Consider the following 27,694-nt stretch of genomic DNA (forward strand, 5'->3'; position numbering starts at 1 on the left):
TTTACTGCTGAGCTGTATGCAATAATTCTCGCAGTCCAACATATTTTTAAAAAGGGCAACCAAAATAGTTTTTATACAATTTTTACGGATTCCAATAGTGTTTTACTCTCATTAAAACAAATTATGCCAGGCCATCATCTAGTACAAGAGGTGCAGGACTGGTTAGTACTTCTGCAGTGTTCACTTCTGTTGGGTCCCTGCCCATGTTGGGGTGGGTGGAAATTAATAAGTAGATAAGGCAGCAAAGGAAGCTTCAGGGCTAAGTAATCCATCCCCCTTGAGTATTCCTTACAAAGATCTTAAAAGTGAGATTCATCTTTACTGTAAAAATAAGTGGCAGGCTCGATGGTCTGAACTGACCACCAATACAAAATTGAAACAAATCCACCCATTGGTGGATAAATGGTCATCTTGTAATTCTACAAGTAGGAGGGATACCATTATTTTAACTAGGCTGCGTATTGGCCATACACATGCAACGCACAATTATTTAATGAAGAGTGGGGAAGGGAGACAGGCCCCTCTTTGTAATACCTGTCAAGTGACAATGGATGTTAAACATATTTTAGTCGATTGTCCTGTTTTTTATCTTCTGAGGAGGACACATTTACTCGAGGACAAACCTTTAAGAGATATACTGGGGGAAAACTGTAATACCCTGAACTTGAGAAAATTTATACAAAGTATTGGGTTATATTACAAGCTATAATTGATTTTATTAATTTATTTATTTATTTTACCCTTTTAATCCCTAGTAATTTCACATCTAGATTTTACTGTATGAAACTGTTGCGATTTGTATTAAAGGTTAAAATGATACTAAATGGTGTGAGTATACAGATATGATCGTTATATAGCGCTGAATGGCCTTTGATGCCCCAGTGCTTGGCTTAATGCCTAAATGCTATATTCAATTCAATTCTATTTCTGGAAAGCCATGAGCTTGTCTGGAAGCTTTGCGTGGTGAATGCAGGCCCGGAGAAAATCCTCGATTTGTTGAAAGCTTTCTGTTCATCTTTCGGACTTCATCTATACCACCAACATTTTCAATGAAGTCCGTGACATATTGCTGGGTTTTAGGCTCAGATATATCCCGGCTGCCGAATCCAATCTTTTTTTTTTTTTTTTTTTTTTTTTCAAAAAAGAAAAACGGTTGAAGATTCACTTTAGAAAGAAAGTTGGTAGCAATCTCTAAAATTACATATTTAGATAATTGAGGACAAACTCAAATTAGATATTTAGATCATTGAAGGCAAAATTGATTCGTCACTGATATAAAGTTTGTTCAAATGTGAATAACTGAGAGGTAACAAGCAGTAGGCCTATAACCTGAACATTACTGCCTTAGAAAATTCCAATTTCTTGGAATTCAAATTCACCATATCTCTGGTTAGCTGAGAACCTAGTTTATTGGTTGTGAATCCCTTAGAGGAGACAAGACCTCTGATATTTCTCTTAGATGTTTTGCACTAGGTGACCTTATTGTTGGGAATGTTGTATTAGTTTTAAGTCAAAGATATGAAGAATTATTAAGTCTGGATTCTAATTAATGATATCTTATACTTACGTTCTTTAGCAATTCTTCAATATCAGGGCTAATGTTGAATGCAGAATCTAATCCGGCATGACTGATGTGCGTGAAATCAGTTGGTGGACTGATTTCTGATTTTCTTTTGAGAGAAAGAGAACTTTTGAAATATATCTTAAGGTTTAATGCTATAATTTGAGCTTAAAATGAAAGAGCTTTTAGTTCTAGATTTGCAATATAATGGCGACATTACATTGTAAATTTTCAATGAAATTAAACACGATAAAGCTAAAACTCAATCAAAATATTAATTAATTATGGCAATAAAGATGTATTGAAAGCATTTTAAATCTAATAATATAAGAAATAATGAGCACATTTTGCAAAATCTTATTAGTATAGAGGGAAGTTTGCCTTTGCAAAGGACCCCTGGAAATCATAGAACTTTACATAAATCCTTATGAAAAAAATATTTTGAGCCTATCTATTGAGAATAGAAAGAAAACTATTATCAACTTTCAGGGAATGCATCTGTTTTTGCTCTATAGGTCAAATTATCTGGGATGTACTGGCTCTACATCTCTAACAAAGATTACTTCACATCATTATGTCAATCAAGTTTTAAAACCAATAATTCAAATTCTTTTCATGGCACACAAATGCCAGGCGAAGTTCGGTTATACTCACAGATTCCATATGAAGCACCATTCTACTCACAAATTCCAGGCTAAGTTTAGTTATGCTCACATTATCCATACGAAGTACCCATCTGCTCATAGATTCCAGTCTAAGTTTGGTTATGCTCACAGATTCCATACGAAGCACCCTTATACTCAGATTCCAGGCTGAGTTCGGTTATGCTCACAGCTTCAAAAAGAAACTCTTCTGCTTACAGATTCTCAAGTAAGTTCAGTTATCCTCATAAATTCCAGAATAAGTTTAGTTATGCTCACAGATTCCATACTAAGCACCCATCTGCTCACAGATTCCAGGCTAAGTTCGGTTATGCTCACAGATTCCATATGAAGCACCATTCTGCTTAGATTCCAAAGTAAGTTCACTTATGCTCACAGATTTCAGACTAAATTCACTTAATCTCAAAGATTCCTGACTAAGTTCAGTTATGCTCACAGATTCCATACAAACCACCCTCCTGTTTAATAATTCCAGACTAAGATAGTTATACTCAGAGATTCCATACAAAGCTTCCTTATGCTTACAGATTTCATGGTAAGTTCAGTTATGCTCACAGATTCTAGACTCAGTTAAGTTATTCTCACTGATTCCAGACTAAGGAAAGTTATGTTCAAAGATTCCATACGAAATACCCTTCTGCTTACGGATTCCAGACTAAGTTTGGTTATACTCATAGATTCCATATGACGCTTCCTTTTGCTTACAGATTCCAAAGTAAGTTCAGTTATGCTCACAGATTCCCAGCTAAGATCAATTATGCTCACAGATTACAGAATGAAATCAGTAATACTTGCAGATTCCATACGAAACACCCTTCTGCTTACAGATTCCAGACTAAATTTGGTTATGCTCACAGATACCTCTCGAAGCTCTCTTTTGCTTACATATTACAAGTAAGTTCACTTATGCTCATAGACTTCAGACAATATTCAATTATACTCACAGATTCAATAAAACATCTTTCTGCTTACAAATTCCAATCCAAGCTTGATTATGCTCACAAATTCCAGACAAAGCACCCTTCTGCTTACAGATTCCAGGCTGAGTTCAGTTATGCTCACAGATTCTAGACAAAGGTCAGTTATGCTCACCGATTCTAAACTAAGTTCAGTTATGCTCACAGATTCCATACAAAGAACCCTTTTGCTCACAGTTTCCAGGCTAAGTTCGGTTAATTTCAAGATTTCATTCAAAGTTCCCTCCTGTTTACAGATTCCAAAGTAAGTTCAATTATGATCACAGATTCCATACAAAGCACCCATCTGGTTACATATTCCAGACTAACTTCGATTATGATCACAAATTCAATACGAAGCTCCCTTCTGCTTACAGATTCCAGGATAAGTCTGGTTATACTCACAGATTACATAGGAAGCTCCTTTCTGATGGTGCTGGAGACACTGGCGGTGGCGTGGTGGAACTAGAAGTTGGAGACCTTTCCTCTATTTCTGGAAAGCCATGAGCTTGTCTGGAAGCTTTGCGTGGTGAATGCAGGCCCGGAGAAAATCCTCGATTTGTTGAAAGCTTTCTGTTCATCTTTCGGACTTCATCTATACCACCAACATTTTCAATGAAGTTCATGACATATTGCTGGGTTTTAGGCTCAGATATATCCCGGCTGCCGAATCCAATCTTTTTTTTTTTTTTTTTTCAAATAGAAAAACGGTTGAAGATTCACATTAGAAAGAAAGTTGGTAGCAATCTCTAAAATTACATATTTAAATCATTGAGGACAAACTCAAATTATATATTTAGATCATTGAAGGCAAAATTGATTCGTCACTGATATAAAGTTTGTTCAAATGTGCATAACTGAGAGGTAACAAGCAGTAGGCCTATAACCTGAACATTACTGCCTTAGAAAATTCCTATTTCTTGGAATTCAAATGCACCATATCTTTGGTTAGCTGAGAACCTAGTTTATGGGTTGTGAATCCCTTAGAGGAGACAAGACCTCTGATATTTCTCTTAGATGTTTTGCACTAGGTGACCTTATTGTTGGGAATGTTGTATTAGTTTTAAGTCAAAGATATGAGGAATTATTAAGTCTGGATTCTAATTAATGATATCTTATACTTACGTTCTTTAGCAATTCTTCAATATCAGGGCTAATGTTGAATGCAGAATCTAATCCGGCATGACTGATGTGCGTGAAATCAGTTGGTGGACTGATATCTGATTTTCTTTTGAGAGAAAGAGAACTTTTGAAATATATCTTAAGGTTTAATGCTATAATTTGAGCTTAAAATGAAAGAGCTTTTAGTTCTAGATTTGCAATATAATGGCGACATTACATTGTAAATTTTCAATGAAATTAAACACGATAAATCTAAAACTCAATCAAAATATTAATTAATTATGGCAATAAAGATGTATTGAAAGCAGTTTAAATCTAATAATATAAGAAATAATGAGCACATTTTGCAAAATCTTATTAGCATAGAGGGAAGTTTGCCTTTGCAAAGGACCCCTGGAAATCAGATAACTTTACATAAATCCCTATGAAAAAAATATTTTGAGCCTATCTATTGGGAATGGGAAGAAAACTATTATTAACTTTCAAGGAATGCATCTGTTTTTGCTCTATAAGTCAAATTATCTGGGACGTACTGGCTCTACATCTCTAACAAAGATTACTTCACATCATTATGTCAATCAAGTTTTAAAACCAATAATTCAAATTCTTTTCATGGCACACAAATGCCAGGCGAAGTTCGGTTATACTCACAAATTCCATATGAAGCACCATTCTACTCACAAATTCCAGGCTAAGTTTAGTTATGCTCACATTATCCATACGAAGTACCCATCTGCTCATAGATTCCAGTCTAAGTTTGGTTATGCTCACAGATTCCATACGAAGCACCCTTATACTCAGATTCCAGGCTGAGTTCGGTTATGCTCACTGCTTCAAAAAGAAACTCTTCTGCTTACAGATTCTCAAGTAAGTTCAGTTATCCTCATAAATTCCAGAATAAGTTTAGTTATGCTCACAGATTCTATACTAAGCACCTATATGCTCACAGATTCCAGGCTAAGTTCGGTTATGCTCACAGATTCCATATGAAGCACCATTCTGCTTAGATTCCAAAGTAAGTTCACTTATGCTCACAGATTTCAGACTAAATTCACTTAATCTCAAAGATTCCTGACTAAGTTCAGTTATGCTCACAGATTCCATACAAACCACCCTCCTGCTTAATAATTCCAGACTAAGATAGTTATACTCAGAGATTCCATACAAAGCTTCCTCATGCTTACAGATTTCATGGTAAGTTCAGTTATGCTCACAGATTCTAGACTCAGTTAAGTTATTCTCACTGATTCCAGACTAAGGAAAGTTATGTTCAAAGATTCCATACGAAATACCCTTCTGCTTACGGATTCCAGACTAAGTTTGGTTATACTCATAGATTCCATACGACGCTTCCTTTTGCTTACAGATTCCAAAGTAAGTTCAGTTATGCTCACAGATTCCCAGCTAAGGTCAATTATGCTCACAGATTCCAGAATGAAATCAGTAATACTTGCAGATTCCATACGAAACACCCTTCTGCTTACAGATTCCAGACTAAGTTTGGTTATGCTCACAGATACCTCTCGAAGCTCTCTTTTGCTTACATATTACAAGTAAGTTCACTTATGCTCACCCCCCAGATGCTGAAGCCTTGATGAGGATGGGGGGCTTAGGGATTAGCAGCTGGGCTCTAATGAACAGTGGGAACTACTCCCATTGGACCTCGGTGCCCAGCTGTCGATCCAACTAAATCAGTCAGCACTTTCTCTTTTACGTTTGATTATTTCTCCCATCTCTTCCTTTTGGGCTCGATATTGTTGACGACTTTGGCATGTTCGATTTTACTTTGGATGCTGCTTTGGATTTGGCAGAGTGTGGGATGGACTGCATTCCATCTCAACCTGTGCCAATTTAGACGCCATCACCCTCTGGCAGACCCCATTGGGTGCAGACCAAGTCTGTTAAGAGTCGGGCTCCAGTGATCCGGTTTTAAGTCGCCCATATTTGCGGGTAATGGTTGACGCCAGGCATTGGAGTCGACGGTGGGAGGGGCTAACTACCCCCACTGACCAGTGTACGCCCACCTTAAGAGAGGCAGCCCCTCTCTAATAGAGGACTGGTCCCCGCTGAAGCCTCTTCTCGTGTTGGGCCACATGGGATAGGAGGACTGACATCCTCCGATAAGAGGTGGATAACCCGGCTTGCTTTTTCAAAAAAACCCAACAACTCTGTTGACGACCTGGAAAATACAAACATGGACCTCGGTACTGACAGCTCCAACTCGGGTTCTAACATTGTAACGTTAGAACCTTATTCACGTCATGTGAATAATAAAACACTAGAGAAGAAGAGAGAGAGAGTGAAAAATGATGACAGTACAGAAAGATATAGAAAAGTAGAAGTATTACCTGGTCACTATGAAGTAGTGAATTATGAAAATTTTTTTATCTTGGAATTTGAAAACGGAAGAAATGAGCGTATAAATGTTTTTAAAGCTAATAGAGAAATAGTTACTTTGTGTGGAGGGCAGCCAAAAATTTTACCCCAGGGAAATGGAAGTCTCTTGATAGAGACACTGTCCCCATTACAAGGTGAAAGGTTAAAAACACTCACAACATTGAATGGTCATAGCGTAAAATGCGTTTCACACCCTACTTTCAACCAGAGTAGAGGTGTGATATATGCTCCAGAATTGTTGGATATAGAGGAGAAAGAAATAGAGGATGAACTGAAAAATCAAGGAGTAGTTAAAGTAGTCAGAATGAGAAAGAGAGTTGGAGAACAACGTATCCCTCTTGCTACTCTGATTATAACATTTGATCAATGCCGATTACCAAATGTTATAAAAGCTGGATGGCTATCTTTGAAGGTAAAACCATATATCCCGTCACCATTGCGATGTTATCATTGCCAAATGTATGGCCATTTAAGCCAGAAATGTAAAGAAAAACTAAACAATAAGCCAGCTATTTGTGCCAACTGTGGAAAAAGTAGTCATGGAGTATGCATAGAAAACCCTAATTGCATACATTGTGGGGAAGCACACCCAGCTACATCTAAAAGCTGTGTAAAGTTTATTTTTGAAAAAGAAATCCAGGCCATTAGGACCATGGAAAGGGTTACTTTTAAAGAGGCTCGTAAAAGAGCTCTTGAAAAGCAAATAAGACCAGGGCAACCTTTTTCAATGGTTCTGAAGAAAAACTTGCCAAACCACACAGACGAAAATTATATCTCTACTTCTAAGATAAAGAAACAAATGAAAGTAGTTAAAGAGGTTGAAAGTCCCATCGAAAATCTACATCCAGAAATTGTAGAAAAATCAAAACGGAGACTTAAAGATTTGAAAATTATTCAAAAGCCAACTACTCCGATTTTAAACAATAGTACAAACCTCTCACAGGCCGTTTCCTTGCCTGATCTGATGGAGGTTGCACTCGAAACCAATTTACCTGGTGAACCCGTAGTGGGGAAGGTGCAAAAACCTGATAGATCACAACCTTTAAATCGAAAAAGAGAGAGACCTCCCTCCCTCTCTCCTCCTACCACCATAAGAAACATTAAAGTCACGACTTCCAATAAATATGATATCTTGTCTGCTGATGTTTCTGAACAACTAGAAGGTAAATTGAACCAATCAGAAATTCAAGTTGAGGTCCACCATCCTCCTCAACAATTAGATCAAAAGGACACAAAGAAAAAGAGAAACACAAAACCCACTATATCAAGATCCTCTCTAGAGTTACCTCCGGGAAATATTGTTAGATCAAATATTGCCAATGGGAAGATTTCATCTAAGGTGTCTTCCAAAAAATAAAACATAGTTTTTTCCTCCATTCTGCAATGGAATTGCCAGGGTTTAAGGGCGAAATATGAACAACTTAAGCTCCTCATACGTGAGCACTCCCCTATAACAGTATGTCTACAAGAAAGCAAGCTCGATGCTAATACTCCTTGTCCTCGAGAGTATGTTAGCTATAGGACACCATATGATCAACGAGCAGGGAGCCATGGGGGAAGTCTTATATACGTTTGTCGAGATGTTCCCCAAATATCTTTGTCTATCTGTACCCCTCTGCAGGCAGTGGCTGTACAAATTGATATAGGGAGAAAATACACAATCTGTTCTCTTTACTTGCCTCCAAATGATAACATCTCATATGATAATATAGTAGAGGTGATTAAACAACTCCCACAACCCTTTCTCTTACTGGGAGACCTTAATAGTAGACATCCTTTATGGGGTGATGTTTTAGCAAATGCAAGGGGTAATATTATATCGTCAATTTTGGAGAATGAAGATGTCGGACTCCTCAATACAGGAGAGCCCACACATTTTCATGTACAGACAGGTACCTTGTCCTGCATTGACCTATCAATTGCAAGCTCTAACTGTCTTCTCGATTTTAATTGGAGAACATTAGAGGATTGGCATACTAGTGATCATGCACCAATCATTATAAACACCAACAATGGTCCACCTTTACAAAGATCACCTCGATGGAATCTTGATAAGGCGGACTGGAATAGATTTCAGGAGTTAAGTGAAATTGAAGGAAATGCAGAACAGTTTGAAAGTGTTGATGATGCCATAGACTTACTTAATGGAACTCTTCACACAGCAGGAGTTAATTCCATTCCCAAAACAACTGGGATATTCAGACGACGACCAGTCCCCTGGTGGTCGTCAGAACTAACTGCCCAGCACAGAGCCACAAGAAAGTCTTTAACTCGATTGCGCATGTGCCGTAATGAGGAGAATTTAGTCATATACAAGAAATGTAGAGCACAGTTCCGCCGTGCCATGAAAGAAGCTAGGTGCCAGTCTTGGATGTCTTTTGTTCCTCCATTAACAGTAGAACACCAACATCATCTGTGTGGAGGAAAGTAAAAAATATGCAGGAAAATTCACCCCAAACCCACCACCAGTGTTAAAGATAAATGGCCAATATATGACTGGAGCAACCGAAGTTAGCAATGCCCTGGCTGACCATTTCTCAAATGTATCGTGCAAGTGTGAAGCAGCTCCTGGTCACCAGTATAGGAGCAATGAAGAAAAGAAAGTTTTAAACTTCGCAACAAGAAAGCAGGAGTCATACAATTCTCCTTTTACTGAAAGAGAATTTGATTCTGCTCTTGCTACTTGTAACGATACAGCCCCTGGACCCGATGGAATTCCATATGCAATGATTAAACATGTACCTTTTAATACAAAGTTATTTATTTTAAGCATTTTTAATAGAATATGGCATGATCATAGTTATCCAAGTGTTTGGGAACTAGCCATTATTTTAGCCTTTTTAAAACCCGGTAAGGACAAGTTTTTAGCAGCAAACTACCGACCTATTGCATTGACATCTTGTTTATGTAAAATCATGGAGAAGATGGTCTATGCAAGACTGATTTGGTACCTTGAAAAGAAGAATATTTTATCACCCATTCAATGTGGATTCAGGAAAATGCACTCAACGACTGATGTGCTGATACAACTTGAGTCCTCCATTTGTGAAGCCATTGCTTCCAAACAGCACCATGTGACAGTTATTTTTTTATCTTGAAAAGCCATATGATACCACATGGAGATACGGTATACTTAAAAGAATCCATGAGTGCGGATTGAGAGGTGAGCTACCACTATTCATCCAGTCATTTCTTTCACATAGAGTTTTCCAAGTGAGAGTTGGGGAAGCTCTATCACAGAGTAAATGCCAGGAAGGAGGAGTTCCTCAGGGGAGTGTGCTGAGTGTAACCCTTTTTGCACTAGCAATTAATGGGATATCCTCAGTCATTCCCCGGGATGTTCTCGCAACATTATTTGTGGATGATCTCTCCATATCATTTGCTGGAGCCAGAATGGCAATGATTGAGAGAAAAATCCAACTCTCTATTGATAAAATTATCCATTGGGCCGATATGAATGGATTTAAGTTCTCAACAAGTAAAACTACAATTGTCCATTTCTGTCGTATACGGGGAGTACATCCAGACCCGGATATATACATCAAAGGTCAACGGATCCCATGTGCAAGTGAAGCAAAATTTTTAGGGTTGATATTTAACTGTAGGCTTACATGGGTTTCTCACTTAAAAACATTAAAAGCTAAATGTGTTGAAGCTATGAATCTTTTAACCCTGGATAGGTACGCTCCTCGGACACCCCTTTAAGGGTATACTCGGACGCGAACGACCCCGACGCCAAAAAAAATTCTTGAAAAATCAGTTTTTGCAGTAACCTCCTTTTTTCTTTTGCCAAAAAAAACTTCAATGAATGCTTAAAACAACTGTAAAGATAAATACTACTCATCTGCAGAAAAACTATTTATTATAAATATTTTAAAAAATTAAGTAGAAAAAAAAGACCTGACATAAAAATTCATAAAAAAAAAAGTTTATACATATATACACAAATCCTTTTAGGAATTGATTCTTGAATGTTTAGGACACATCTTGATGTATTTTGGATGAAATCAGACCCATGGAGGTGAAGATCTCAAATAAGAAAAAAAGGGTAACTTTTTTTGGCCAAAAAAATTTGTCCAAATTTCATGAATTTTTTTGGGTACCCAAATGAAATAGGAAGTGGCTAATTTTTTTAGGGAATAAACATATGTTATCCTAAAATAGAAATATGTAAAAAAATCTTCATTATTTTGTAAATTACATTTATATCAGGGGCCATATCTAAAGGTAATTTTTTGAGTACTTAGAAATTTCGTAAAAAAAATACATATATTTAATATATAATATGATATTTATGCAGGTAAAAATATACCAAAATATCACAAATTCTATAGGGAACAAGAATATATATAGATAGGGCAACTTACGCTTCGGATATGTCCACAAAATGGCCGCCAACCACACTGACTCAGACTCCCTAATCTGCCACTTGAAATGTAGGAAGGGTATGTCAATTTCAAGGTGTTATTTACTAATCTAATTATTATTGGATATGCATAAAAATTGTATGGTGGGTTGCTGGATAATTGTCGATTATTTTACGACTATAAAATTAAAATTCTGACCCAAAAAAATTTTTTTGAAGGGAAATAAAATCGAAAAAAAAAATGTAAAATATAATATTTTAGCTAAATAATTTGATGATATTCAATCAAAAAAGAAGTAAACAAAATTTTCCGACAAATAAACATCTAGAGGAATCATTACTCTGTGATAGTTCCTTAGTACGTAGTAATTTTGAAAGAATTGGGAAAAAACGAAAAAATGGCAATCACCGGAAAATCGAACACATACCTATATATACGCCATATCTGGCTAAAAAAAAGATAGGCATGGGTAGCCAGATCATCTAGAAACACTTTACAACACTATAAAATTATAAGTTTTGCGACACTACTTGCCAATTCCTTACGGTAACATGACTAAGCAAAAAAATGCAAAACAAATAAAAAGGGGCACTCGTGGAAAAATGGCCATTCTAATATACGACATTTCAGAAAAAAAAAATTTCAGCCACGTGCTAGGCAAACCATCAATGCACATTTTCCGACAAATAAACATATAAATGAATCATTACTCTGTGATAGTTCCTTAGTACGTAGTAATTTTGAAAGAAATGGGAAAAAACGAAAAAATGGCAATCACAGGAAAATCGAACACATACTTATATATACGCCATATCTGGCTAAAAAAAAAATAGGCATGGGTAGCCAGATCATCTAGAAACACTTTCCAACACTATAAAAATATAAGTTTTGCGACACTACTTTCCAATTCCTTACGGTAACATGACTAAGCAAAAAAATGCAAAACAAATAAAAAGGGGCACTCGCGGAAAAATGCCCAACATTCTAATATACGGCATCTCAGATAAAAAAAAACACATGCACGTGTTAGCCCAACCATCAAGGCACACTTTCTAACACATAAACATGAAAAAAAAATCAATAATATACGGCAATTCCTTACTACGTAGTAAATTTTTACAAATATTGAAAAAAAACAAATTGGCAACCGCAGTTAAATACCCAATATACCAATAACTACGTCGTATCTGACAAAAACAAAATCACGCATGGGTAGCCAGATCATCTAGACACACTTTCCAACACTAAAAAAGCAAAAGTTTTACGACACTATTTGGCAATATCTTACGGAAAAATGACTTGGCAAAAAAATGAAAAAAAATGAAAAAGGGGCACTCGCGGTAAAATGCCCGACATTCTAATATACGGCATCTCAGATAAAAAAAAAGACATGCACGTGTTAGCCCAACCATCAAGGCACACTTTCTAACACATAAACATGAAAAAAAAATGAATAATATACGGCAATTCCTTACTACGTAGTAATTTTTACAAATATTGAAAAAAAACAGAAATTGGTAACCGCAGTTAAATACCCAATATACCAATAACTACGTCGTATCTGACAAAAACAAAGTCACGCATGGGTAGCCAGATCATCTAGACACACTTTCCAACACTAAACAAGCAAAAGTTTTACGACACTATTTGGCAAGATCTTACGGAAAAATGACTTGGCAAAAAAATGAAAAAGGGGCACTCGCGGTAAAATGGTCCTCGTGGTGATGAACGACATTTTAACTAAAAAAAAAATCATGCACATGGTAGCCAAACAATCCACCAAGACTTTCCACAACTGATAACCTATACAAGTTGAACCATTCTACGACAATTTCATAATACGTAATAACTTTGATAATTATGCAAATTACCTTAGAAGGGTAAACTCGGTCGCGCTCGACCCCGACGCGTCTCAGAAATCGGGGAAGGAGTACAGCTACAGCAATGCACATCTGGACACTACTAGAGCGTGTAGGGGAGACACCTCCTGCAGGTCGATCACCCACAAATTCAGTCACGGGGGTGAGTCACGTGAGAAAAACCTGTTTTTTTTTTGAAGCTCGGGGTCGCGAACGACCCATCGTACCTATCCAGGGTTAAAAGTCTTGTCCCATACATCATGGGGGGCAGACTGCAATACAATTTTAAAATTATACAAGGCCTTGATATTTTCCAAAATTAGTTATGGATGCGAAATATACTCCTCAGCAACCCCAAGCCGGTTAAAAATACTAGATTCAATACATCATGCTAGCATTAGATTGTCCACAGGAGCCTTTAGAACCTCCCTATCTCAAGTCTTCTTGTTGATGCTGGGGAGTTGCCTCTGGACCTTTACCGAATGTCCTCTATTATTCGGTATTGGTTTAGATTGCAAAGACTCCCCAATTCTTCAGCCTTTCAGACTGCAAGCCTTGTAAGGCACTCAACCTACTTTGAGTTGCACCCAAAATCTCCTCAACCTTTTGGGTTTCGGGTTAACCAATTATTAAACAATCTGGATATAATTAGAAATAAGGTGCTTCCATTCAAGGTATCATCAACGCCTCCATGGAAATTACCTGACATATCTTTTTGTAGATACTTTATTAGAGTTAAGAAGAATTTGACTGACTTAGAATCCAGGTCTCTTTTTATGGAACATGTTTAAGAACATAGAGGATCGACTTTTATATATACTGATGGCTCCAAATCTGATGCTAGCGTTGGATTTGGAGTACATAGTAATGATTTTAATTGTAGAGGTGCACTTCCTCTAACAGCTTCCATATTTACTGCCGAACTGTATGGCATATTAACCGCTATTGAGAAAATAGCTTTGGAAAAGGAGGGTAATTTTACAATTTTTAGTGATGCAAGGAGTGTTCTTCAGGCTTTAGAAGTTTTTAATTCTAGTAACCCTCTAGTTTTAAAGATTTTAGAATGGCTTTTTATTATTGGACGGAAAGGTATAACTGTTCGATTTTGTTGGGTTCCAGCACATGTAGGTGTGTCTGGGAATGAGAAGGCAGATTTACTGGCGAAGAATGCGGCATCCGAGTTGCTACCAAGGAGGTATCCCATTCCATGTAACGATTTCCTACCTTACATCAAGAAATTGGTTTGTGATAAATGGCAACAGCACTGGGATAGTCAAGATGGCAATAAAATGAGGGAAGTAACAAATATCATATCACCTTGGAGGTATAACATGATTCCCCGAAAATGGGAGACGACTCTTTGTCGTCTCCGTATTGGTCACACACGGTTGACACACGAGTTTCTGCTGAAGGGCCAACACCAACCGTATTGCGAGGACTGCTTAGTACCTTTAACAGTGAGGCATTTGTTGACCGAATGCCATAATTTTACTAACTTAAGAAATAGATATCTGTTTGAGGCTCGAGGTGAGGATGGCAGGTTTATCCTTGCCAAGATTCTTGGACATGATGTGTCTTACTATGCGAGCGGAATTTTTAGATTTATTTCAGAAGCAGGTCTTCTGAAAACTATTTAACTATTGTAATGACTTCTTAATTTTTATAGTTTTAATCGAATTCTCTTAATTTTCATATACAGTAAATGGTATCGGCGTCAATGACCTTAGATGTCAGGATGCCAGAAAACTTTCAATCAATCAATCAATCAATCACTTATGCTCATAGACTTCAGACAATATTCAATTATACTCACAGATTCAATAAAACATCTTTCTGCTTACAAATTCCAATCCAAGCTTGATTATGCTCACAAATTCCAGACAAAGCACCCTTCTGCTTTCAGATTCCAGGCTGAGTTCAGTTATGCTCACAGATTCTAGACAAAGGTCAGTTATGCTCACCGATTCTAAACTAAGTTCAGTTATGCTCACAGATTCCATACAAAGAACCCTTTTGCTCACAGTTTCCAGACTAAGTTCGGTTAATTTCAAGATTCCATTCAAAGTTCCCTCCTGTTTACAGATTCCAAAGTAAGTTCAATTATGATCACAGATTCCATACAAAGCACCCATCTGGTTACATATTCCAGACTAACTTCGATTATGATCACAAATTCAATACGAAGCTCCCTTCTGCTTACAGATTCCAGGATAAGTCTGGTTATACTCACAGATTACATAGGAAGCTCCTTTCTGATGGTGCTGGAGACACTGGCGGTGGCGTGGTGGAACTAGAAGTTGGAGACCTATCTTCTATTTCTGGAAAGCCATGAGCTTGTCTGGAAGCTTTGCGTGGTGAATGCAGGCCCGGAGAAAATCCTCGATTTGTTGAAAGCTTTCTGTTCATCTTTCGGACTTCATCTATACCACCAACATTTTCAATGAAGTTCATGACATATTGCTGGGTTTTAGGCTCAGATATATCCCGGCTGCCGAATCCAATCTTTTTTTTTTTTTTTTTTTTTTTTCAAAAAAGAAAAACGGTTGAAGATTCACATTAGAAAGAAAGTTGGTAGCAATCTCTAAAATTACATATTTAGATCATTGAGGACAAACTCAAATTATATATTTAGATCATTGAAGGCAAAATTGATTCGTCACTGATATAAAGTTTGTTCAAATGTGCATAACTGAGAGGTAACAAGCAGTAGGCCTATAACCTGAACATTACTGCCTTAGAAAATTCCTATTTCTTGGAATTCAAATGCACCATATCTTTGGTTAGCTGAGAACCTAGTTTATGGGTTGTGAATCCCTTAGAGGAGACAAGACCTCTGATATTTCTCTTAGATGTTTTGCACTAGGTGACCTTATTGTTGGGAATGTTGTATTAGTTTTAAGTCAAAGATATGAAGAATTATTAAGTCTGGATTCTAATTAATGATATCTTATACTTACGTTCTTTAGCAATTCTTCAATATCAGGGCTAATGTTGAATGCAGAATCTAATCCGGCATGACTGATGTGCGTGAAATCAGTTGGTGGACTGATTTCTGATTTTCTTTTGAGAGAAAGAGAACTTTTGAAAAATATCTTAAGGTTTAATGCTATAATTTGAGCTTAAAATGAAAGAGCTTTTAGTTCTAGATTTGCAATATAATGGCGACATTACATTGTAAATTTTCAATGAAATTAAACACGATAAAGCTAAAACTCAATCAAAATATTAATTAATTATGGCAATAAAGATGTATTGAAAGCAGTTTAAATCTAATAATATAAGAAATAATGAGCACATTTTGCAAAATCTTATTAGCATAGAGGGAAGTTTGCTTTTGCAAAGGACCCCTGGAAATCAGAGAACTTTACAAAAATCCCTATGAAAAAAATATTTTGAGCCTATCTATTGGGAATAGGAAGAAAGCTATTATTAACTTTCAAGGAATGCATCTGTTTTTGCTCTATAGGTCAAATTATCTGGGACGTACTGGCTCTACATCTCTAACAAAGATTACTTCACATCATTATGTCAATCAAGTTTTAAAACCAATAATTCAAATTCTTTTCATGGCACACAAATGCCAGGCGAAGTTCGGTTATACTCACAGATTCCATATGAAGCACCATTCTACTCACAAATTCCAGGCTAAGTTTAGTTATGCTCACATTATCCATACGAAGTACCCATCTGCTCATAGATTCCAGTCTAAGTTTGGTTATGCTCACAGATTCCATACGAAGCACCCTTATACTCAGATTCCAGGCTAAGTTTAGTTATGCTCACATTATCCATACGAAGTACCCATCTGCTCATAGATTCCAGTCTAAGTTCAGTTATGCTCACAGATTCCATACAAACCACCCTCCTGCTTAATAATTCCAGACTAAGATAGTTATACTCAGAGGTTCCATACAAAGCTTCCTTATGCTTACAGATTTCATGGTAAGTTCACTTATGCTCACAGATTCCTGACTAAGTTCAGTTATTCTCACAGATTCTAGACTCAGTTAAGTTATTCTCACTGATTCCAGACTAAGGAAAGTTATGTTCAAAGATTCCATACGAAATACCCTTCTCCTTACGGATTCCAGACTAAGTTTGGTTATACTCATAGATTCCATACGACGCTTCCTTTTGCTTACAGATTCCAGACTAAGTTTGGTTATGCTCACAGATACCTCTCGAAGCTCTCTTTTGCTTACATATTACAAAGTAAGTTCACTTATGCTCATAGACTTCAGACAATATTCAATTATACTCACAGATTCAATAAAACATCTTTCTGCTTACAAATTCCAATCCAAGCTTGATTATGCTCACAAATTCCAGACAAAGCACCCTTCTGCTTACAGATTCCAGGCTGAGTTCAGTTATGCTCACAGATTCTAGACAAAGGTCAGTTATGCTCACCGATTCTAAACTAAGTTCAGTTATGCTCACAGATTCCATACAAAGAACCCTTTTGCTCACAGTTTCCAGACTAAGTTCGGTTAATTTCAAGATTCCATTCAAAGTTCCCTTCTGTTTACAGATTCCAAAGTAAGTTCAATTATGATCACAGATTCCATACAAAGCACCCATCTGGTTACATATTCCAGACTAACTTCGATTATGATCACAAATTCAATACGAAGCTCCCTTCTGCTTACAGATTCCAGGATAAGTCTGGTTATACTCACAGATTACATAGGAAGCTCCTTTCTGATGGTGCTGGAGACACTGGCGGTGGCGTGGTGGAACTAGAAGTTGGAGACCTATCCTCTATTTCTGGAAAGCCATGAGCTTGTCTGGAAGCTTTGCGTAGTGAATGCAGGCCCGGAGAAAATCCTCGATTTGTTGAAAGCTTTCTGTTCATCTTTCGGACTTCATCTATACCACCAACATTTTCAATGAAGTTCATGACATACTGCTGGGTTTTAGGCTCAGATACATCCCGGCTGCCGAATCCAATCTTTTTTTTTTTTTTTTTTTTTTTTCAAAAAAGAAAAACGGTTGAAGATTCACATTAGAAAGAAAGTTGGTAGCAATCTCTAAAATTACATATTTAGATCATTGAGGACAAACTCAAATTATATATTTAGATCATTGAAGGCAAAATTGATTCGTCACTGATATAAAGTTTGTTCAAATGTGCATAACTGAGAGGTAACAAGCAGTAGGCCTATAACCTGAACATTACTGCCTTAGAAAATTCCTATTTCTTGGAATTCAAATGCATCATATCTTTGGTTAGCTGAGAACCTAGTTTATGGGTTGTGAATCCCTTAGAGGAGACAAGACCTCTGATATTTCTCTTAGATGTTTTGCACTAGGTGACCTTATTGTTGGGAATGTTGTATTAGTTTTAAGTCAAAGATATGAAGAATTATTAAGTCTGGATTCTAATTATTGATATCTTATACTTACGTTCTTTAGCAATTCTTCAATATCAGGGCTAATGTTGAATGCAGAATCTAATCCGGCATGACTGATGTGCGTGAAATCAGTTGGTGGACTGATTTCTGATTTTCTTTTGAGAGAAAGAGAACTTTTGAAAAATATCTTAAGGTTTAATGCTATAATTTGAGCTTAAAATGAAAGAGCTTTTAGTTCTAGATTTGCAATATAATGGCGACATTACATTGTAAATTTTCAATGAAATTAAACACGATAAAGCTAAAACTCAATCAAAATATTAATTAATTATGGCAATAAAGATGTATTGAAAGCAGTTTAAATCTAATAATATAAGAAATAATGAGCACATTTTGCAAAATCTTATTAGCATAGAGGGAAGTTTGCTTTTGCAAAGGACCCCTGGAAATCAGAGAACTTTACATAAATCCCTATGAAAAAAATATTTTGAGCCTATCTATTGGGAATAGAAAGAAAACTATTATTAAATTTCAAGGAATGCATCTGTTTTTGCTCTATAGGTCAAATTATCTGGGACGTACTGGCTCTACATCTCTAACAAAGATTACTTCACATCATTATGTCAATCAAGTTTTAAAACCAATAATTCAAATTCTTTTCATGGCGCACAAATGCCAGGCGAAGTTCGGTTATGCTCACAGGTTCCATATGAAGCACCATTCTACTCACAAATTCCAGGCTAAGTTTAGTTATGCTTACAGTATCCATACGAAGTACCCATCTGCTCATAGATTTCAGTCTAAGTTTGGTTATGCTCACAGATTCCATACGAAGGACCCTTATACTCAGATTCCAGGCTAAGTTCGGTTATGCTCACAGCTTCAAAAAGAAACTCTTCTGCTTACAGATTCTCAAGTAAGTTCAGTTATCCTCATAAATTCCAGAATAAGTTTAGTTATGCTCACAGATTCCATATTAAGCACCCATCTGCTCACAGATTCCAGGCTAAGTTCGGTTATGCTCATAGATTCTATATGAAGCACCATTCTGCTTAGATTCCAAAGTAAGTTCACTTATGCTCACAGATTTCAGACTAAATTCACTTAATCTCAAAGATTCCTGACTAAGTTCAGTTATGCTCACAGATTCCATACAAACCACCCTCCTGCTTAATAATTCCAGACTAAGATAGTTATACTCAGAGATTCCATACAAAGCTTCCTTATGCTTACAGATTTCATGGTAAGTTCACTTATGCTCACAGATTCCTGACTAAGTTCAGTTATGCTCACAGATTCTAGATTCAGTTAAGTTATTCTCACTGATTCCAGATTAAGTAAAGTTATGTTCAAAGATTCTTTATGAAATACCCTTCTGCTTACGGATTCCAGACTAAGTTTGGTTATACTCATAGATTCCATAAGACGCTTCCTTTTGCTTACAGATTCCAAAGTAAGTTCAGTTATGCTCACAGATTCCCAGCTAAGATCAGTTATGCTCACAGATTCCAGAATGAAATCAGTAATACTCACAGATTCCATACGAAGCACCCTTCTGCTTACAGATTTCAGACTAAGTTTGGTTATGCTCACAGATACCTCTCGAAGCTCTCTTTTGCTTACATATTACAAGGTAAGTTCACTTATGCTCATAGACTTCAGACAATATTCAATTATGCTCACAGATTCAATAAAACATCTTTCTGCTTACAAATTCCAATCTAAGGTTGATTATGCTCACAAATTCCAGACGAAGCACCCTTATGCTTACAGATTCCAGGCTGAGTTCAGTTATGCTCATAGATTCTAGACAAAGGTCAGTTATGCTCACCGATTCCATACAAAGAACCCTTTTCCTCACAGTTTCCAGGCTAAGTTCGGTTAATTTCAAGATTCCATTCAAAGTTCCCTCCTGTTTACAGATTCCAAAGTAAGTTCAATTATGATCACAGATTCCATACAAAGCACCCATCTGGTTACATATTCCAGACTAACTTCGATTATGATCACAGATTCAATACGAAGCTCCCTTCTGCTTACAGATTCCAGGATAAGTCTGGTTATACTCACAGATTACATAGGAAGCTCCTTTCTGATGGTGCTGGAGACACTGGCGGTGGCGTGGTGAAACTAGAAGTTGGAGACCTATCTTCTATTTCTGGAAAGCCATGAGCTTGTCTGGAAGCTTTGCGTGGTGAATACAGGCCCGGAGAAAATCCTCGATTTGTTGAAAGCTTTCTGTTCATCTTTCGGACTTCATCTATACCACCAACATTTTCAATGAAGTCCATGACATATTGCTGGGGTTTTGGCTCAGATATATCGCGGCTGCCGAAATCAAGCTTTTTTTTTTTCCAAAAAGAAAAAAGGTTGAATATTCACATTAGAAAGAAAGTTGGTAGCAATCTCTAAAATTACATATTTAGATAATTTAGGACAAACTCAAATTAGATATTTAGATCATTGAAGGCAAAATTGATTCGTCACTGATATAAAGTTTGTTCAAATGTGAATAACTGAGAGGTATCAAGCAGTAGGCCTATAACCTGAACATTACTGCCTTAGAAAATTCCTATTTCTTGGAATTCAAATGCACCATATATCTGGTTAGCTGAGAACCTAGTTTATTGTTTGTGAATCCCTTAGAAGAGACAAGACCTCTGATATTTCTCTTAGATGTTTAGCACTAGGTGACCTTATTGTTGGGAATGTTGTATTAGTTTTAAGTCAAAGATATGAAGAATTATTAAGTCTGGATTCTAATTAATGATATCTTATACTTACGTTCTTTGGCAATTCTTCAATATCAGGGCTAATGTTGAATGCAGAATCTAATCCGGCATGACTGATGTGCGTGAAATCAGTTGGTGGACTGATTTCTGATTTTCTTTTGAGAGAAAGAGAACTTTTGAAATATATCTTAAGGTTTAATGCTATAATTTGAGCTTAAAATGAAAGAGCTTTTAGTTCTAGATTTGCAATATAATGGCGACATTACATTGTAAATTTTCAATGAAATTAAACACGATAAAGCTAAAACTCAATCAAAATATTAATTAATTATGGCAATAAAGATGTATTGAAAGCATTTTAAATCTAATAATATAAGAAATAATGAGCACATTTTGCAAAATCTTATTAGCTTAGAGGGAAGTTTGCCTTTGCAAAGGACCCCTGGAAATCAGAGAACTTTACATAAATCCCTATGAAAAAAAAAAAATATTTTGAGCCTATCTATTGAGAATAGAAAGAAAACTATTATCAACTTTCAAGGAATGCATCTGTTTTTGCTCTATAGGTCAAATTATCTGGGACGTACTGGCTCTACATCTCTAACAAAGATTACTTCACATCATTATGTCAATCAAGTTTTAAAACCAATAATTCAAATTCTTTTCATGGCACACAAATGCCAGGCAAAGTTCGGTTATACTCACAGATTCCATATGAAGCACCATTCTGCTTAGATTCCAAAGTAAGTTCACTTATGCTCACAGATTTCAGACTAAATTCACTTAAGCTCAAAGATTCCTGACTAAGTTCAGTTATGTTCACAGATTCCATACAAACCACCCTCCTGCTTAATAATCCCAGACTAAGATGGTTATACTCAGAGATTCCATACAAAGCTTCCTTATGCTTACAGATTTCATGGTAAGTTCACTTATGCTCACAGATTCCTGACTAAGTTCAATTATGCTCACAGATTCTAGACTCAGTTAAGTTATTCTCACTGATTCCAGACTAAGGAAAGTTATGTTCAAAGATTCCATACGAAATACCCTTCTGCTTACGGATTCCAGACTAAGTTTGGTTATACTCATAGATTCCATAAGACGCTTCCTTTTGCTTACAGATTCCAAAGTAAGTTCAGTTATGCTCACAGATTCCCAGCTACGATCAGTTATGCTCACAGATTCCAGAATGAAATCAGCAATACTCGCAGATTCCATACGAAGCACCCTTCTGCTTACAGATTCCAGACTAAGTTTGGTTATGCTCACTGATACCTCTTGAAGCTCTCTTTTGCTTACATATTACAAAGTAAGTTCACTTATGCTCATAGACTTCAGACAATATTCAATTATGCTCACAGATTCAATAAAACATCTTTCTGCTTACAAATTCCAATCCAAGCTTGATTATGCTCACAAATTCCAGACGAAGCACCCTTATGCTTACAGATTCCAGGCTGAGTTCAGTTATGCTCACAGATTCTAGACAAAGGTCAGTTATGCTCACCGATTCTAAATTAAGTTCAGTTATGCTCACAGATTCCATACAAAGACCCCTTTTGCTTACAGTTCCCAGGCTAAGTTCGGTTAATTTCAAGATTCCATTCAAAGTTCCCTCCTGTTAACAGATTCCAAAGTAAGTTCAATTATGATCACAGATTCCATACAAAGCACCCATCTGGTTACATATTCCAGACTAACTTCGATTATGATCACAGATTCAATACGAAGCTCCCTTCTGCTTACAGATTCCAGAATAAGTCTGGTTATACCCACAGATTCCATAGGAAGCTCCTTTCTGATTACTGATTAGTGGCTATGTTTGGTTATGCTCACAGAATCTATAGGAAGCACCTTTCTGCTTACAGATACCAGGCTAAGTTCGCTTATGCTAACAAATTCCATATGAAGCACTCTACTCCTTGCATATTCCGGGCAATAGTTTTTTATGCTCACAGATTCCATACGAAGCACCCTTCTGCTTGCAGACTCAAGGCAAAGTTCAGTTTTGTTCAAAGATTCCATATGAAGTAAACTTATCTTAACAGATTCCAGGCTAAGTTCATTTATACTCACAGATTGATACGAAGCACACTTCTTCTCACAGATTCTAGGCTAAGTTCAATTATGCTCACAGATTCTAGACAAAGTTCAGTTATGTGCACAGATTCCATATATAAAAGCCTTTTGACCACAGATTCCAGGCTAAGTTCAGTTATGCTCACAGATTCCATACGAAGCACCCTTCTGCTTAAAAATTCCAAGCTAAGCAACCCCCTGCCCACAGATTCCCTACGAAACACCTTACTGCCCACAGATTCTAGGCTAACTTCGGTTATGCTCCCAAATTCAATATGAAGCTCCCTTCTTCTTACAGATTCAAGGATAAGTTTGGTTATGCTTACAGATTCTATACGAGACACACTTCTTATCATAGATTGTAGGCTAAGTTCGGTTACGCTCACAGATTCCATACAAAGCACCCATTTTCTAATATATTCCAGGCTCAGTTCAGTTATGCTCACATATTTTGTACGAAGCATCCTTCTGCTTATGGATTACAGGCTAAGTTCGGTTATGATCACAGAATCCATACAAAGCTTCCTTCTGCTTACAGATTCCAGGTTAAGTATGGTTATGCTCACAGATGCCATACGAATCACCATTCAGCTCACAGATTTAAGGCTTAGTTCAGTTATACTTACAGATTCCATACGAAACACCCATCTGCTCACAGATTGCAAGCTAATTTCTGTTATTGTCACAGATTCCATACGAATCACCCTTTTGCTTAGAGATTCCAGACTAAGTTCAGTTATGCTCACAGATTCTACACGAAACGTCCTTCTAATTAGAGATTCCATAGTAAGTTCAGTTATGCTCACATATTCCAGAATAGGTTCAGTCAAGCTCACAGTTTCCAGACTAAGTTGAGTTATGCTCACAAATCTACTGTATATGAAGCATCTTCTGCTTACAGATTCCACACTAGGCTTGGTTATGCTCGCAGATTCCATACAAAGCTTCCTTCTGCTTACAGATCCCAAAGTAATTTCAGTTATCCTCACAGATTCCATACAAAATATCCTTCTGCTTACAGAATCCAAACTAAGTTCAGTTATGCTTACCAATTCCAGACTTATTTCAGGTCAGCTCAGATATTCTATATGAAGCCCCCTTTTGCTCACAGATTCAGCTATGCTCACAAATACTAGACTAAATTCAGTTATGCGCACAGATTCCATACAATGCACATTTCTGCTTACAGACTCCAAAATAAGTTCGGTCATGCTCAGAAATCCAATAGGAAGCAGGCTTCTTCTCACAGATTCCAAGCTGAGTTCAGTTATGATCACAGATTCTAGACAAAGTTCAGTTATGCTCACAGATTCTAAAGTTCTGTTATGGTCAGATATTTCATACAAAGCACTCTTACTATCAGATTCCACGCTAAGTTCGGTTATGCTCATAGTTTCCCTTTGAAGTACCCATCTGGTTACAGATTCCCTGCCAAGTTCAGTTATGCTCATAAATTTCTTACAAAACACCCTGCTGCTTACACTTTCCCTGCTAAGTTCAGTTATACTCACAGATTCCAAACAAAGCATCCTTCTGCTTACAGATTTCACACTAAATTTGGTTATAATCACAGATTCCATATGAAGCACCCATCTAGTTACAGATTCCCTTCTAAGTTAGGTTATGTTTACATATTCCTTACGAAGCCCCTCTCTGCTTCCAGATTCTAGGTTAAGTTCATTTATGCTCACAGATTCCATACGAAACAACTTTCAACTCTCAGATTCCAGGATAAGTTCAGTTTGCTCACAGATTCCATACAAAGCACATTTCTGCTTACAGATTCCAGGCTAAGTTCCATTATACTCATTGATTCCATATGAAGCACCCTTCTACTCATGGATTCCAAGCTAGGCTCAGTTATGCTCACAGAAACCATATGAAGCACCTTTCTTCTAAGTTCAGCTATGCTCACAGATTCTAGACCAAATTCAATTATGGTAACAGATTCCAAACTAAGTTCGGTTATGTTAATATATTCCAGACCAAGTTCGTTTATGCTCACAGATTTTAAGCAAAGTACAGTTATGCTAACAGATTCCAGACCAAGTTCAGTTATGCTAACAGATTCCAGACCCACTTCAGTTATGCTTAGAGATTCCAGACCAAGTTCCGTTATGCTCACAGATTCCAGACCAAGTTCAGTTAAGATTACAGATACCACACCAAGTTCAGTTATGCTTATAGATTCCAACTAAGTTCAGTTATTCTATCAGAATTCAGGCCAAGCTCAGTTATGCTCACAGATTATAGACGAAGTTCAGTTGTGCTAACAGATTCCGAACCAAGTTCAGTTATGCTTACAGATTCCAAACCAAGTTTAGTTTTGCTAACAGATCTTAGGCTAAGTTCAGTTATGCTCACAGATTCTAGACGAAGGTCAGTTATGCTAACAGATTCCAGACCAAATTCAGTTATGCTTATAGATTCCAAATCAAGTTTAGTTATCCTCACAGATTTCAGACCAAATTCGTACTTACAGATTTCAGACTAAACTCGGTTATGCTATCAGATTCCAGACCAAGTTACGTTATACTCACAGATTCCACACGAAGATCAGTTATGCTAACAGTTTCCAGACCAAATTTAGTTATAATCCCAGATTCCAGACGAAATTCAGTTATGTTCACAGATTTCAGACTAAGTTTAGTTATGCTTACAGAGTCCTGACTAAGCCTAGTTATGCCTACAGATTCCAGACCAAGTTCAGTTGTTCTTACAATTTCCAGATCAAGTTCAGTTATGGTAACAGATTCCAGATGAAGTTCAGTTATGATTACAGATTTCAAACTAAGTACAGATATGCTTACAGATTTCAGACCAAGTTCAGTTATGCTAACAGATTCCAGGCCAAGTTCAGTTATGCTTACAGATTCTTGACCAAGTTTAGTTATGCCTACAGATTCAAAACCAAGTTCAGTTGTTCTTACAAATTCCAGACATATTTCAGTTATGCTAATAGATTCCAGATGAAGTTCAGTTATGATTACAGATTTCAGACCAAGTTCAGTTATGCTTACAGATTCCAGACCAAGTTCAGTTATGCTTACAGATTCTTGACCAAGTACGGTTATGGTAACATATTCCAGAGTAACTTTAGTTGTGCTAACATATTCAGAACAAGTTTAGTTTTGCTAACAGATACCAAAGCAAGTTCAATTAGGCTAACAGATTCTAGTTCAAGTTAAGTTATGCTAACAGATTCCAGACTGAGTTCAGTTATGCTTACAGATTCTTGACTAACTTATGCTAACAGATTCCAGAGAAAGTTCAGTTATTTCAGACTAAGTTCAGAGATGCTTACAGATTTCAGACCAACTTTAGCCATGCTAACAGATTCCAGACCATGTTCAATTATGCTTACAGATTCCTGACCACTTTTAGTTATGCCAACAGATTCCAAACCAAGTTCAGTTGTTCTTACAAATCCCAGACCTGGTTCAGTTACGCTAAGAGATTTCAGATGAAGTTCAGTTATGATTACAGATTCTATACAAAGTTCAGTTATGCTTACAGATTTCAGACCAAGTTCAGTTTTGTTTAAAGATTCTAGACCAAGTTCAGTTATGCTAAAGGATTTGAGACCAAGTTCAATTATGCTTACAGATTTTAGACCAAGTTCAATTATGCTTACAGATTTTAGACCGAATTCAGTTATGCTTACAGATTCCAGACCATGTTCAGTTTTGCTTACATGTTACAGACCAGGTTCAGCTATGTTAGCAGATTCCAGACCAATTTCATTTATAGCCAACTCACATATTCCAAATAAAGTTCAGTTTTACTCACAGATTTCAGACCAAGTTCAGTAATACTCATAGATTCTAGACCAAGTTCATGCATGCTAACAGATTCCAGACCAAGTTCAATTATGCTAACAGATTCCAGACCAAGTTCAGTTCCAGGCAAAGTTCAGTTTTTCTCAGAGATTTTCCAATCGTTCGAAAAGAAGGTAATTTTGATTCACCTTGGTTTTTCTTTGTACGAATTCCCGTATTTATCCATTAGTTTCTTCATTCCCCTGATGGTCTTGTATTTCGAAGACTTGGACTGGTGCTGTTCTCTCACTTCGTGCTGTTGCTGACTACGAATCTGAGTGACCCTCTCTTGATGCGCCTGCTCCTGTTGCTGTTGTAGCAATAACTTCTGATGTTTCTGTATTGCTTCTCTTTTCCTTTCTGTAATGAGTCAGTTTGCTTCTAAATTTGGTTCCACTTCGCACTCTAATATGTTTGAAAACTTAATTCTAATCAAGCAACACTTCAAGTCTAATTCGAGAACTCAAGAATTCCCCCCAAATAACCTTACAAGTTCCGTGAAAAACAATGGTTATATTTTAAAGAACACTGACCAATTAAACTAATTCACCTTTTGGTTTATCAGATGATTAGATTAGTGAGGGGTGCCAACCCTACCTCATATATCAAACGATTAGATTAGGCGATAGTGCCAACCGTACCTCGAATACTGTATTACAAATATTACATTACCTAGACATACCAATCACTCTTTAATTTATTTAGCAAGTACGTTGTTTATCCATTCACATTTAATATAGTTATTGAGGATGAAATTTAAAAGTAAACAATTTGAACACAGTTC

At 36.7% G+C, this 27,694-nt stretch overlaps 1 protein-coding gene and 1 long non-coding RNA gene across 4 annotated transcripts in view; one reads left to right on the forward strand and one right to left on the reverse strand.

The window, feature by feature from the left end:
• Positions 1-27,694, forward strand: part of LOC137658698 (uncharacterized) — a 321,759-nt gene that overhangs the window by 117,394 nt on the left and 176,671 nt on the right. The gene's annotated exons all lie outside the window — the stretch shown is intronic.
• On the reverse strand, positions 724-27,441 carry LOC137658696 (uncharacterized). 2 transcript variants are annotated; one of them, XM_068393686.1, is made up of 11 exons: positions 27,060-27,440; positions 21,063-21,165; positions 20,349-20,620; positions 18,331-18,433; positions 17,604-17,875; positions 15,882-15,984; positions 15,155-15,426; positions 4,305-4,407; positions 3,585-3,856; positions 1,568-1,670; positions 724-1,111 (listed from the first exon to the last, which is right to left on the reverse strand). In XM_068393686.1, the coding sequence occupies exons 1-11, from the start codon at positions 27,107-27,109 to the stop codon at positions 911-913; spliced, it is 1,854 nt and encodes a 617-aa protein (XP_068249787.1). In that variant the 5' UTR covers positions 27,110-27,440; the 3' UTR covers positions 724-910. The 2 variants fall into 2 exon arrangements, with proteins under 2 accessions (XP_068249787.1, XP_068249788.1); XM_068393687.1 differs by lacking the exons at positions 724-1,111; positions 1,568-1,670 and adding an exon at positions 1,711-2,395 and having other exon boundaries at positions 27,060-27,441.

The sequence above is a fragment of the Palaemon carinicauda genome, chromosome 19 (assembly GCF_036898095.1).
Source record: "Palaemon carinicauda isolate YSFRI2023 chromosome 19, ASM3689809v2, whole genome shotgun sequence".
Classification (NCBI taxonomy): Eukaryota; Metazoa; Arthropoda; class Malacostraca; order Decapoda; family Palaemonidae; genus Palaemon; species Palaemon carinicauda.